Source organism: Alexandromys fortis, unplaced genomic scaffold (assembly GCF_014885135.2).
Source record: "Alexandromys fortis isolate MF-2015 unplaced genomic scaffold, M_Fortis_MF-2015_v1.1 scaffold_68, whole genome shotgun sequence".
In the NCBI taxonomy this organism is placed as follows: domain Eukaryota; kingdom Metazoa; phylum Chordata; class Mammalia; order Rodentia; family Cricetidae; genus Alexandromys; species Alexandromys fortis.
Window position 1 is genome coordinate 5107668 of NW_026067948.1, and position 15264 is coordinate 5122931.

The 15264-nt window shown below is 48.5% G+C and overlaps 1 protein-coding gene across 1 annotated transcript in view; it reads left to right on the top strand.

Annotated features, from left to right (window-relative positions):
• Positions 1-350: 350 nt before the first annotated feature.
• The window catches only part of St6galnac5 (ST6 N-acetylgalactosaminide alpha-2,6-sialyltransferase 5), a 134213-nt gene continuing 119299 nt past the window's right edge, over positions 351-15264 (top strand). Inside the window, exons 1-2 of the mRNA XM_050149545.1 lie at positions 351-365; positions 1074-1337. Coding sequence (XP_050005502.1) covers positions 351-365; positions 1074-1337 — 279 coding nt within the window. The remainder of the gene's footprint in view (positions 366-1073; positions 1338-15264) is intronic.

The following is a 15264-nucleotide window of genomic DNA, read 5'->3' on the forward strand; positions in this document are numbered from 1 at the left end:
GTACACCCTTGTGGTTAACTGTCTCGCCCCAGAAATTCCACATCACTGAAAAGATGGTTTGGGGGCTGGGAGGGGGACTGCAGAGGACTCTAGGACCCAGCAGGCGGCGGCAGGAGGCAGTGTGTGGATTGCTGAGACTCGGAGGGTCCGGCTCAGTTTTAATTCTCCTCTAATCTCTGCCACAGCAGCGCTTCCCAGGTCGCGAGGCTTCTGCTCCCGCTCAGCTGCACTCCAGCCGCCAGGCGAACATCCGAGGCGCCTCTGCCCCATCACCCACCATGGACAGCCTCCAAGAAAAAGTGGCTCCGGACGCGCTTGCCTGAGAATTCCGCACAAAAGAGGCGCTCAAAATGAAGACCTTGATGGTGAGTCTGTTGTTCCAACTCCGCCAGGCAGAGGCAAGGACCCCCCGGGGCTCTATGTCCCAGGGGATGCCCGTAGCAGCCTTGCCGGGTACCTAGCCCTGTGGCAAGAGGTCGCCTGTCATGGGTGACAACTTTCCACCTGGCTCGGAACCCCGGGATAAACACTAGAGATGCCTGGGCTGCTGGATCTTTAATGAGTGATCCAAGGAGCGACTGGAGAGCAGAGGAGCAGGCTGACCTCTCCGGAAAGGAAGGTGCCCCACAGCCACAGCCACTGCTGGACACAAACTCGGAGGGGCAGGGGGGCGGGGAGAAGGGACCATCATCGACTTTCTTGGTTTCCTCGTCGGATTTCAAACTTAGCGGGGATCGCTGCGGGAAGCCCCGGGGGCCCAGAAGAGATGGTGTGCTGAGGGATGAGATCCCAGCAGCGTAGGTGGGGACCAGACCTTCCTCCCCAAACTGCCCAGGGCGAGCATGCTCACCCTCACCGCAGGTCACTGCGCGTGCCACCACTGTGAGACGCGGGCTGTGAGTGCATCCCCGGCAGGTGTACTGGACCTTGTCACCTCTGCTCCCTGGCTGCGGGGGGTCTGGGGGCGGCTGCCCGGGACCTGCGAGTGTCAATAGGAGCTGCAAGCTTCCCGGCTGCACGCTCAGTGCTCAGTCGCTGTCTTCTCTCTCTCTCGCCCGCCCTCCCGCCCGCAGCACCATGGTCTGGCAGTGTGTTTAGTGCTCACTACCATGTGCACCAGCTTGTTGCTCGTGTACAGCAGCATCGGCAGCCAGAAGGAGAGGGCCCCGCAGCAGCAGCAGCAGCAGCAGCAGCAGCAGCAGCAGCAGCAGCAGCAGCAGCAGCAGCAGGCGACTGCCGGCAGCGCGCAGCCAGCGGAGAGCAGTCCCCAGCCACGTAGAACCGCCCCCGCCGGACACCCGCAGTTGGATGGATACCTTGGTGTAGCAGACCACAAGGTGACAGCTTGTGCGCCATCCTGCCGGCCACCGCTTGGCCTGGGCACCCTGTACACCTGACCGGTCCTCTTTGCTGGGGCGGTGAGGCACAGGAGAAGGTGTTAGTTCGGAGGCTGGAAGGTAGTGTGCACCAGTTGGGGCAGGGAGGGGTGTGTGCTAGCTATGAATTGCTATTCCGAGGAGGATGCAAAGTTCATCAGGGAATAGGAATGAGGTGAGTGGACCCCAAACCTCAAAGATCCTGGACTAGAATCCTGAGCCCTAGCAATAGCAGCTACTGATGGATGTCCAGTTGCTGGAGCCTGGCGTATTCTAGACTAGTACTGCGCGGGTGAGAGGAAACATGAATCCGCAGGGTCTAATACCATGGTTCCTCCTGCGCTTCCAGAGGGAACAAGAAAGAGCCCCCGTCACAGCTCAGTCCACAGTTCCCCTCTGATGTCTGCTGGGTACTGCTCTTGGCTGAAAGGCCCCAGCCCCTGGGGAGCCCAATTCTGGCAGGCACAGAGGGCTGGAGGCATACACAGCTCCCATTGGCTAGAAAGCCTGTTTTCCTTTGCCTTCCGGGAAGCCACTGCATGGCTTGGCTAATAATTAATAAGCTGGGTTTTTTTCCCTTTAAATTGAACCTCCTTTCCTTAGACTAACAAGTCTCCGGTTTCAGTACAGGAAGCCACTGGGAGAAACCAAATCAAGTTTCCTGATTCCAGTGATATTTTAATACAGTTTAAATTCATCTCTGGTTATTTGAAATTGCTAGTGTGTTTTTATTAAACACACACACACACACACTTCCACTCTGTGTCTATAAACCTAGAAGATGACTTGAAAGCTCTCAACTCTTACTTTTACTGCATTTTATGATTGTGAACCAAAGTAATATTTGCAGATGTTCCTTCTGTGTGAGAAGATTGCTCTTGTCACACATGAGTAAGTCAGACTTTAAGTGACAATCCAAGTGTTGTCACTCACCTGTGCTGTGTAGAATGCTACAGATGTGAAGAACCCAAAGGGGCTTCATGCAGGACTCAGCTTTCCCACCTCTGAGTGTCAGATAAAAATAAGGCGTGCCCTGAGATGTGTGGAGCAAGATGAGCTGCTAGGTGAAGCCGGCGCTGGCAGTAAACGGTGCTGTGGGGTGCACCGAGGAGGAGCTCACATCCTCTGAGAGTTGTAACTAGGGAGACTTCTGAGATGTGAACAGGAGGAGGCGCCCATTTGGGGTAGACTTAAAACTCCAGTGCAGAGGCTTAACAATTATGGTTTCGGTTCGCCTTGGTTGCTGATTGATTTCGTGCTGGGGTCTGCATGTGCGGGCTGCTGATAAGGCCTGCAGGTGTGGGGAACTTTAGCCCTGGCTTCTGCCTGGGGATGGATGTGGCGTTCTGTGTGGGTCACTGGCATGTGATCAATAAGGTATGGTGGTGGATTTCACGCTTGTTCTTTAGTGGGGACCCACCTCAAATTTTGGAACCATTCATGAACAGGGAATGTCTAAAGATCAAGACCCTGCAAGCTCTGATGGACATGGGATGATATTCCTAATACTTTGTTTCTTCTGGAACCTAGTGTTCAACTATCCCCAACTAGGAGGACTTAGAGTTTAACAGTAATCTTTAAAAAAAAAAAAATGCTTATGCAAACAGGTGTGCTGTTAATATTTTCAGGGTATCAGGGCCTTGTGTGATTAGGATGAACAATGACCTTTCCGTGTTTTAAGAAATGCTACATGCAAATGGAAATTCTTGGCAGACAGTGGTCTTTCTCTGTATAAATTATCCATATCGATGCAATTCGTTCCTTGAAAACCACCATCTCCCAGTATGCACACTCTGGCAAACCTAACACTCTATGGGCTAAGGCAGGAGAATGGCAAATTTGAGGTCAGTCTGAGTAACATACGGTACCTTGTGCCAAAAATCCAAGAGAGACAGGAAAGAAAAAAGAAAAGGAAGGAAGGGGAAGGAAGGAAGGAAGGAAGGAAGGAAGGGAGGGAGGGAGGGAGGGAGGGAGGGAGGGAGGGGGGGGAGGGAGGGAGGGAGGGAGGGAGGAAGAGACGGAAGGGAGAGAGGGAAGGGAGGGAGAGACGGAAGGGAGGGAGAGAAGGGAGGGAGAGAAGGAAGAAGGGAGGGAGCTGATGAAGGAAGGGAAACAGAAGGAAAGGAGGAAGGGGAAAACAATAAGGAATGGAGGAAGGAGGAAAGGAAGAAAGGGGGAGCAAAGAGGAAAGAAGGAGGGAAGAAAGGAGGAAGAAGTAGAAGAAGGAATAAAGGAAGGAAATAAGAAAAGAAGGAGAAAGAAGGAAAGAGGGAGGGAAGGAAGAAGGAAGAAAAGCAAGGAATAAAGGGAGAAAAGAATGAAGGAAGGGAGAAGAGAGGAAAGAAGGAGAAAGGAAAAAAGCAAAGACCCACCTCACAAGTCCCACTCCGAGGCTGCACCAGAGCGCAGAGCCTGGTTGCACCAGGCAAAGCAACAAGTGCAAACCCAAGACACTCTCCATCAGTGGGGCCATGTCCCTTTGTCCCAAGGAGCTGAGGCCAACCTGCCCAATGGCCCTCTTTACCCTCTGTGGCTCTGGCCAGCAAATGGACAGAGCTCCCACTCCCAGGGGCCACCTGAGGCACACACCCCTACGAACACCTACAAGCTGCTGGTGGCTTCAGTTTGGCTTGAGACTGTCCACAGTCTCCATCAGGTAAGGCTTGAAATCATTTGTTAGGGTGTCTCCAGAGAAGAACTTTACTCCAGTTAACACGGCAGGGGGTAGGGAGCAAAACCTCTCCTGTCCCAACCACACTGTCACATGGCACCATGTCCCTCTTTCTCTTCTTCTCTCTCACATCAGGCCTCAGAAAAATCACACATACCCGGAATGAGGCAACCCCAAAACCATATGCCCCTGCATCCTGATCAGAACTCCAACGGACACCGAGTTTACTCTTGATTCATAGAACCTAGAGAGACCTGTAGATACCATGAAGAAACCGTTCACATCTCCACAGCTCCAGGTCCCAAAGACAGATAGAGATGTGGTGTTTATGTGCATTTACACGACGGAATTAACATTATAACTCAAAGATTAAATTCAACAGGTGGCCCTTATCCCCAGCACCCGAATTTTACAAATTGTAGGTTGTCTGCTTTGATAGGCTTGTCGCCTATGACTGTGGACCAAATTATTATTGAGATTAAATTATGGTGTGCTTTTGTTAAATGATAGGCTGAGTCAAGCGGGTGCATGTGAAGATTAAAGTATCCTTTTGTCTGCCATAGGCCCTTCTCCCTCTCCCGCGTTCATAGACAAGAAGATAGGAACTGTAATCCCGGCAGGAGTACACACACAGAAGGCCAGGATGCTGCTTTTCTGCCCAGTAGAGCCGCCCTCTTTCCCAGTCTCTCCTCCCTCCCACTCATTCCGGCCCCATTGGGTCTGTGTCCACACAGTCCCTGCATCTGTATTTAGTGATTATCCTCTGTGTTGTCAGTTTTGGAAGCCACTGATGGCTAACATGACTGCCCAAGTACAAGAGAAGAAACCAATTTTCATATCCTGGGAAAATGTCCTTATTATTGTAGCATAATGGAACGAAACAAAATAAAAACACCCAGAGACCACACACATGCACATATACATACATGTGCATTCTCTCTCTCTCTCTCTCTCTCTCTCTCTCTCTCTCTCTCTCTCTCTCTCTCTCAACACATTCAATCAAGCAGCTCTCAGAGGAAGGAACCAAGTCTTCCAGCACCAAGAAAAGAGAGAGAACTCAATTCTATTTCGAGCCTAGATCTTTCTAGGTAGATAAAGCCATTTTCCATCTGGTAGACCTTGGGAATTACAGTGCAGCTAGATTCCCGCTTCACAGGCCCTTATCACAGAAGGCCCACCTGTCTGTCACCTGCCCTACCCTTCTCGGCACAGGCTAAGGAAAAGGTGGTGAAATGACCCTAGAGCTGAGCTCTACACTTCACGAGCAGCCTCAGGTGGTCGTTGCCACAGGCCGACAGCATGTTTGGACCTGCGCTTTCCTTTCTCGGGCACTGTGTTATTTGGTATTTTTTGGGATTTTGCTGTTATTATTAATATGCAGATGTCCCCAGGAAGTATGGACAAGTCAGTTCAGCAACTAAAAATAATCAGGAGAAAACCAATACATCCTCTAATTTCTTTCAAAGCTATGGGCGCTGGGCCCCTCTTTAGAAAGTCTATAAATGCTTAATGACAGTTGACACCATTTATTAAGCTCCATTTGATGACATTTGAGTAATCCAATCAGTGATAAATCATTTCAGTGTCCAGAAAATTCTGCGTGAGCTAATTTCCCATGCTCAGGTACTAGCACACCCAGTCTGCCAACACCGATGAAATTACACAGAAAAGGACCCACGAGGTCAAGCAGCTTCTGCCAGTGAAGAGTTTCAACAGTGTGGGCAGGTGGGCTGGCTCGGCAGGGAGAGGCACCTGCTGGCGTGCCCTGAGTGCATCCTCGGGACCCACGTGGTGAAAGGAGAGAACGTACTCCCGCAAGCTGCCCTCTGACTTCTAGGGTGAATCACAGTGCATACTCACATACTCACATACTCTCTCTCTCCATCTATCTCTCTCTTATAAAAGTAAAGGGTTTAATTTTAATTTAAAATTTCAATAATATGGCTATTTTTAACAGAAGAAAGATTTGTGTGACAATAGTTAAAATACTGACCCCCCCCCCCACACTGCTGTGCCAGATAGGAATTTTGCATTGGAGGCAGTGCCGACCATCCCTCCACCTCGTATCCTTGGTGAAGGACTTTAGCCTGCTCCCTGTGAAGTTTCTTCCTTCAGGATCTGCCCTCCTTCTCATGGGAAGCCCCTCCCCAAAGTCTTTCTTCTCACAGGACCTCAGGTGATGTCATCTTTTAATAAGCCACGTTTTTTTCTTTCCCTGTATCTCATAATACCTTAATTTAAGTAAGATGCCCTCTGAGGAGAATCTAGTGTTGTCGCAGTAACGTCTTTGCCCATCTTCTTAACCAGTGCAACTCCAAGAACTGGATGGAGGAGAGCCTGGCACTAGTGGGTATGTAATTCATATGTACTGAAAGGGATCAGAACGTGGGGGCAGAGCTGAGCACTCCACTTTACACGCATGATTCCTCCACGGGAAATATCAGTGTGGTCCCAAGGCCTTGTAGGTCTTGTTTTCCTAAATTTATTTTGCAAGAAAAACAATAACCATAAGTATATCCATGGAGAAGAAAAAAATTAAAAAGATTCCAAACAAAAAGCATTGGGAACAAGGCGTGGGAGCCCACCTAACAGGCTTCCTTGTGATTCCTGTACATATTAAAGCTGGAGAGTACTCTCAGGAGTGTCTTAGCCTCGCAGTCATCTCTTCTGGAGGTTTGGAGATCATTGCAGGCCCTGGCAAATGCTCACTGAAGGCCGAACAGTTTCAGGACTGGGCACTGAACGAAGAACACAATCCCTATCCTCAAAGGGCCTTTGATCTCCTTGGAGAAGACAGACAAAGGAGAAAGCAGTTAAATAATAAAGCCAGGGCTGAATGAATGTGGGAGCAGTAGACAGCCAAGGCACGCTGACTCACAGAGGGCAGCGTCCAAGCTGTTTGCTCGACAAGAAACTGAGCTAAATGCTGTTGCTACAGTAAAAGCATATAAATAAAGCCTTCTATACAGAACAGAGCACATAAAACTACCATTGTATTGTTTAACCCCATCTATAGATTGGGGTGGGCGCATGCTCTGATAACTAGTCATTCAACAAGGTGGGTATCAAAACTACTGCCAAGGGGATTGATTTCTACATTCAAGATGTTAAGTTTATGACACTCCCCTGTGAGGCAGTCTCCTGAACGGCTTAGTTTCCTCTGTAGCGTGGTCTCAGCGTCACATTTAAGCTAAACCCTGTACCTCCCGTTTGGTGAATGTGGAGATGATCGCATCAGCCAGCAGACAGCACTTGTTGTCTGTCATGGGTCTACTTGACCTGTTAGCAAGGTGCACACCCATCACCTTAAGGCCAGGCAGCAGCAGGTGGACTGCCTGCCCTGAAAATACTGATCTGGAGGAGATTGAAAGGGGATAGGAGAGAGTCAGCAAGTTTCCAGACTGTGTACTCTGCCAGCAGCTATGCTGCTTCTTAAGCTAAGCTAGGGAGACAATGAATGACATTCTCATAGGGAAGAGTGTCCCCTCTGCCTTTGAACTTGATGCAGGAAAAGGACTCTCCTAGAAGTCATTGAACGCATGATTAGGCAAAATGTGGGTGGTGACGACATTTATACGCTGCATTCAGATTCTCTTCCACGTAATCCTTCCGTCTTAAAATGTTTAGGCCGGAGTTGGGCAAATAAATATTTTTATTGTGTGTTCCAATCATTATAACTTCCCAGACAAAAATCACAGGAAGTGTGTTCCCAGCTGAGACATCCCATCTGCAGAAAGCCCTCCTTGTCATGTAGCCCAGGTTAGACCAGGGCTAGATGTTTGGTCTTCATATCTAGAATTCCATGAAATGTCTGCCTCCCGGCTTGGCAGCTGGCTTTTGGAGACCGGACTATTTTCTGTGTGTGTGTGTGTCATTATATTTTCAGGTTTTAGCATAATTCCTGGGTCTGCAATAAATATTTGTCAAATAAACCCTGTCTATATAAATATTTTTAATTCCTCCTAAAACTGGCCTGTGTCAAATGTCTGACCATTTGCTGCAGAGGTCATGTCCTAAATACCAATCTCCCCCACCACAATTTATAGTTCAGTTGTTAACTTATTTCTATGTTTTTGAACTAATCAGATCTCTTAAGACATATTCAGGATTTTTGAGTTACACAGGCAACTTTAAAAAATTATCAAAAGGCATTCCTGAGTAGTTGTGTGATTTGCCCAAGGTCACAGTTAGTGGCAGTTGGGGATGACGTGTGATCCTGATGTGTGCTCCATTATCATGAGGGGATTCGGGGCCAATATCTCCTGAGCAGTGACTTGCCGGCATTTGGACAGAATTTATTAAAATGAAGAGCCTAGGCCTACCCAGTTATTGGAAAGAAATAAATATTTAAACATCTCATTATTCTGAAATGAATATGAGAATATGCCTCCAGATAGTTGAAACGGGTCTTCCACCAATGGCTGTGCTTGCCACAGCTACTCTAAGGGCGCAGAATACAGGGCACCAATGTAATTGGAACAATTTGCAACTCAGAGTAGATTTGGCCGTGAAGAGTCACTGAGGCAAGCTGGGAAGGTGGCTTTGTGTGTCGCTTGCTGCTTGCAGCACAAGCCTGAAGACCTGAAGTTGACCCCCTAAACCTACATAAAACCCAAGAGCATGCTTCTGTAATCCCAACTGTCCTCAAAGAAATGGGGGGAGAAGCAGGAGAATTTCCCAGAAGGTCCTGGGACCAGCTAGCCTGGTGTATGTGTGCAGTCACAGGACAGAAGGGACACCCTGTCCCCAAAACAAGGTAGAATGGTCGAGACCAATTCCTGAGAGCTGATCCCTGACTATTTGTGTACTGTTCTGCACACTCACACACATACCACACACTCACCCATCACATACACACACACTCCACACTCATACAGAGAAAGAGAGGGAGACAGAGCCATGATTAATAGGCTTTGTTTCCCTCTGAAACTTCACAGGCCAGGTCTCATTACCTGTATTTCCTTGTGTGCTCCAACAGAACCGTGGTCCACTGAGCACTGAACACTCCATGTCTTTTCCAGCTCAGTTGCACGCACCCCTCAGTCATTCCCCCCAAACATCACAGTATACACTCACTGATACTGATGTCTGCCCTAGTTAGCTTCTTGTTTCTGTGATAAAAACACTGACCAAAACCAACTCGGGGGAAGGAACGGGTTAACTCTACATACGTGGCTTTGCTCCCAGATAGGAACTGAGGGCAGGAACTCAGGCAGGAACAGAGGAAGAGCTAGCCCTGCAGGACCGCTGCTCACTAGCTTACCCTCCACACCTCCCTCATGGCTCGCACACCCCAGGGCTACCTACCCTGCTGACCCTGCCCACAGTGGTATGGGCCCTCCCACATCAATCATTAGTGAAGAAAATGTCCCACAGAAACAGACAGGCCAATCTGGGGGAGGCATTTCTCTCACTTGAGGGTCCCCCACCTCAGAGGTTTGTGTCTAGTTGATAAAAATTAACCGGCATAAATCAAACAGAGGGGAGGGTGTTTAATTACACACAGACGGTGCTACAGCCCGGGGAAGACATGCCATCTAGAGACTCAGCCAACCATGAGTTCGAAGGACCGTCCCTCCGCAAAGCCCATGCCTCCCCTCCCCTCGGAGAAGGAATACCTCCTCTGAATTTCTCCAGGCAGGAAGGAGACTCTTTTAGAACTATAAGGGAGAGAATTAACCTTGACAGTTTCTGTAGCTCGGCATGAAAAGAAAACTTTATTATTATTATTATTTTCTCTCTTTGCGGCTATGGTGCTATCTGCAGTGTCTCAGATCCAGGCAGACGCTGAGAGTTCTCGGCCTTAAGTGCAGAGTTAAACAATTATTTCTTATAAGAAGCATATTCTGAAAATGAATTGCACATATGGGACATCTCAGCTGACTGTTACTCCGTATCTTCTTACAGACTGACTTATGTTTCTTGCAAGCTTCCATTGCAATGCTGACCCATCGCTTAGAGGGACTGCCTGTGTGTGCCCAGCTTCAGCCCTGGCAGCTCTCCTGGGCCCAGGCTCCACACACTCTGGGAGCCTGTGTTGCTCATCCACATGTCCCTGCTGTTCCTTCCACAGAAAACACCCTTCCAGGGGCAGGAGATGACTCAAAATTAAAGCAGCCACTACTCTAGCAAAGGATCCCCTGCATCCACACCAGGTGACTCACAACAGCTCTAGAGGATTAGACTCCCTCTTCTCTCAGTCAGCAACCGCACTCAGGTACACATGACCACATACAGGCACATACAAGTGATTCAAAGAAAAACTCATCTTAAAAGGAAATATTCTTCTCTTATGTTGCCGGACACAGACCTACTTGTTCATTACGACCCAGCCTCAGCCTCCTTATCTAAACCCCAGATACAACCCACATGCTGAGGAAGGAGATACTCTTCCAGACTGCCCACATCAGTCATCTCATTCACGAGGAGCACCTGCTATGCAGTAAGCATAAGAGGGGAAGGGGAAGGAGACAAGAGACCAACCCCCACCCAGTAGAGGAGTAAGTACTGTCAGACAGTGCTTGGCCCTGAGAGTTCTGATGTTCTTTACACATCACGGAGTGTGCATGTACCAAACAAGACAGTGCCCTGGCCTTATTATCTTCTGGGACCACCCCTGTGTACACAGTTTGTTGTTGACAAAAATGTGCTTTGACTCTGTGTGGCTATATTAGCATCATACCCCAGTGAGGCTAAGCTATTCTTTGTAGCTGTGTGCACTTTCAGATCCCATGGTATCTCCAATGGTTTTCTTACATGTCTCCCAGTCTCGTCTGCCTTCTTATACATACTTTAGGGATATGATGTTTTGTAGGCATTAAATCTCAGGAAATCCTTGTTGAGTACTAGGTAGACAGAGGCTGGCTATGATTATACATATTTTTATGATATTATTGAGCTCTACATTTTTCTCTGCTCCCCTAACCTGCCTCTCCCCTCCCTTTCAACCCTCTCCCATGGTCCCCCCCATGCTCCCAATTTACTCAGGAAATCTTGTCATTTTCTACTTCCCATATAGATTAGATCCATGTTTATCTCTCTTAGTGCCCTCATTGTTGTCTAGGTTCTCTGGGATTGTGAATTGCAGGCTGGTTTTCTTTGCTTTATGTCTAAAAGCCACTTATGAGTGAGTACATATGATATTTGTCTTTCTGGGTCTTGGTTACCTCACTCAATATGATGTTTTCTAGATCCTGAATTTCAAGATGTCAATTTTTCTTCAGTGTAGTACTCCATTGTGTAACTGTACCACATTTTCTTTATCTATTCTTTGGTCAAGGGGCATTTAGGTTGTTTCCAGGTTCTGGCAATGACAAACAATGCTGCTATGAACATAGCTGAGCACATGTCCTTGTGGTACGATTGAGCATCCTTTGGGTATATAGCCAAAAGTGGTATTACTGGGTCTTAAGGAAGGTTGTTTCCTAATTTTCTGAGAAATCGCCATACTGATAGGTGATTATACATGTTATGAAGATATTCAAATAAATCCAGCTAATAAACACATTAATCGTAAGAATGGACAAAGATGGTAAGTGTGGTCAGTACAACTGCACATACCTAGCCTTAACTTCTAAGTCTCTTGAAGACATAGACTTCAATTAATGAACCTTCCAGAATGGTAGACCAGATGTCAAAGCAAGAGGGCATGTCCAGTTTTTTTTGTAATGAGCTCTTATAACTTCTAGGCTTAAGTATGATGAGTGGTTAACCAATATGCATTCATTCCTTAGTTTGCTGTATGCATGGGCCTACCTTGTACCTAACACTGGGGTGGGGGGGGGGGAGGAGGCAGCAAATGACAAGTAAAGCAATAACTCCCAACTGTGAAATTTACATCCATCGGTAAAAGCAGAGAAAAAGATATCAAGGCATTGTGGAGGTTTATATAGGAAACTGAGCATGCTCCAGGGATTGAATTTATCCTGAAATCAGTTGTAAAATAGAGACACAATTTACCTCAGCATGTTTCTGCTGGATCATTCTAGAACCAGTAAACATGAATAAAGCAGTTATTGGTTACAGGAAAGGGGACTGTTGTTCAAACTAGCAAACTAGTACTATGATCAGAGTCAGTGACATTGGCAGCCAGAGGACGAAGACAACACAGGCTTCTGCCTGTGACAGTATTCTAAGCTTGCCACCAGAGTGCTCAGTCAGAATACAGCAGAAGGTTTGTGATTCAAGGGCTGCAGAGTGAGTCCTGGGATGATCCCAGATGGCAGCTCAACTTCGTCTAATTTCAAACCTTGCTGTGCATCTTAATGCCACATGCCGACTTGTGCAAAAACAGGAAGCAGCGATGATCTGGTGAGGGCTGAAGCAAGCTGTTGGTAGAGACACCACAGTGCGTGCTGGTGACAGCGGGCATGAAACTGTCCCCCTGCAGCACAGCCACCAGGATCTGGGATAGAGGTGCTCTGAGGACCCTTACAGTGCTACAGCTCTCCAGGGGGTAGGCAGACTGCACTCTTGTCTAGGGAGGGCTTCGTCACATAGTACATCTTACCAGGTGTAGGCCTAGCTTAGTCAAGGGTGGTTTCCCCTCCTCTCGTTTCCCATTCCGCTATAGAGAACACAATTACCATTCTTTGAAATCACCTTCGTTAACAACATCTAAGGGAAGGGAAGCTTCCATTCCCATTGCATCAGAAGGAAATTGGCCATAAAGTAATGTAAAATTTGTCAAGAGCAAGCCTGGATCTTAATTTTCTCCAACCGCATTTGATTGGAAACAGAAACGCATACTGTACATCTAAATGAATGGCAGGTTTATGGGACCCATATTAGGAGTTACTCAGCAATTTGCACCTGCCAGACTGCCGTAGGGATATACGCAAGGTGTCTCGAGGTACCTGAAGCTCCCATCCACACCAAAACTCATAAAGCCATCATTTTGTTTTCATTCCACGGGTACAAGTTTTGAACAAGGAATGCACAAGGTAATTATCTCTGTGTTATAGAACACAGAAAGGGGCATGGGGATGGTGGGGACCCCCATTCCTATCGCTCCAGCCATAGCCACACTTAGAGACGCTTAGCCCTGGTGCTGTGACTGCCACAAATCTCCACCCAGTGAGGCATGCCCAGGCCCCAGAGCTCTGCATAGTTTGGTGGAGGCTTACCGTGTGATGAATTACTAATTTTAAAAGTCAGAAATAGATGTCAGAGGGCGATAACTGAGAGAAACAGGGTGCCCTGGCCCCACGAGCCTGCGAACATGGCAGGATGGTGGTCACTCTGTGCTGCTCCGATAGAGCCCCAGATCCTGCAGGTTTACAGAGAACATTCTTCGCAGCTGTGCAGGGAAAGAGTTCAAGCTTCAAGCTTGGCATTGGGTATCTGATGAAGGCTGCATCCTGAAAGGCGACTAATGTTCGCTGTGCCCTCCTACAGATGAACAAAGGAGACATGGAACAACCCCCTGTAAGGCATGGATCTGTGTGGGGGTGGGGCTGGGGAGTGGTGGGGGCTGGGGGAGTGGGAGGGAGAGTGGGGGGCTCTGTTATAAGGGCATCTAATACCTCAAGGGGTGCAGTGGTTACTTTTGTCATTGGGGCCCAAACAACCTGACTTAGTCTGAGGAGGAAGCATTTATTTTGGCTCATGATTTTTCCATAGGTCATCACGGAGGGGGAGGGAGCAAGGCAGTAAAGGGATTCAAGGAAGTGGGAGCTGGGCCTGGGACTCCTGACCTTCCGTACACCTCAGCAGAACTGAGGGGCAGAAACCTGAGGAAAATGGAGCTGGGCTATCAGCCTCAAGCCCCCCCCCCCAGTGGCCCACCTCCCAAGGAGGCCTTAACTTTAAATACAGGGGCTGGTAGGGAGCGTTCGACAGTCAAACCATAGCAGGCAAGACGTTTGTAAGGCCTACCACCATGACACGGGCAAGGTGATGATAATTAGATACAGGACCAACGTGGAAACAGTGCTCGCTCCTTTCCTGTAGGCAGGGACGCTCTGCAGTCATGCGGTTAGAACATGCTAATCGGTCTCTAGAAACGCCAATAAGCGTGTCTCGGCATAAGTTCTGAGTCATGGGGGGGGGGGTCACAGTTGCTTGCCATTATTACATCTGCACACAACCTGATATCCAGTTAGATAGCACAGGAACAACAGGCTAAAGAATCACTGAGTCCAGGAGGCTCTGCCTCGGAACGAGCCGCACAGTGACTGTGGAATACCACCGTGAGCCCCCAGGTTCCTGGGGGCTACACCCTCAGCTCTGCATAGTCTGCACGTCGAAGGCCATTTGTAACTATGGAGAGGGGCTCCACATGGTACCCGGATGCTCATCACACCCCTCATCTTGTACACAACCCACTCCTGTCCTCTTTTCTTTGGAAAGACCGAGTCTCGCCAGGTAGCCCAGGCCATCCTTGAACTTGCAATCTTCCTGTGTCCGCCTTGAGAGCACCGAGATTGCAAGTGGGCACCACCGTGTCCAGGGGAAAAGACCATTTATTTATTTCCTCATTTATTTTAATGAGCATGGGTGTTTTGTCTGCACAGATGTCTGTGCACCACATGCATGCCTGGTGCCCTACAAGGCAGAGGAGAGAGGATCCCCTGGAACTGGAGTTTTTGACAGTTCTGAGGAGCCGTGTGGGTGCTGGGCAACAAACCTGAGTAGTTTGGAAGAACAACCAAGCTATTAGCTGCTAAACTCTCTCCGCGGTCCCTAAAGGACTTTTCTAATGAGTCCACACAACTTTAAAAGCTTTGCACGGTCTCAAGGGAGGAATGGAGCCAGGTGCTCCTCCGCGTATCTCTGGCTTTCTGTGCCAACCTAGGAACACCCGAACTCAGCCGCCGCTCGCTCAGATCTTGCCTGTGGACCGTGTTCGTGTGCACAGAGCGCCTTCTGTTGGGAAGCGTCAACAAGGAAAGAGAGACCGGGTGCTGACTTTGGAGAAATGAGCATCGCTCCCTTCCCTGCAGTCAATGTGGGTGCTTCACAGTGTGGCAGAAGCTAAAGGAGAGACTAAGCCGTACCCGTGAATTAAATTCATCATGCATTTCCTTATGGGAGTCTTCATACCTATCGAGATGTGTGTCGGAGGCGTTGAGAGGGGCTTCAATATTTCAGCCATCTTTGTGGACTAGGCGGGGTTCTAGTGATGTTCCGCCAGCATGAAGGGATCCTGGTACCAGGGAAAGTACTAAATGAACATAATTCATTTGCTAGCTTAACACTAAAGCATGTTCCAGTTCA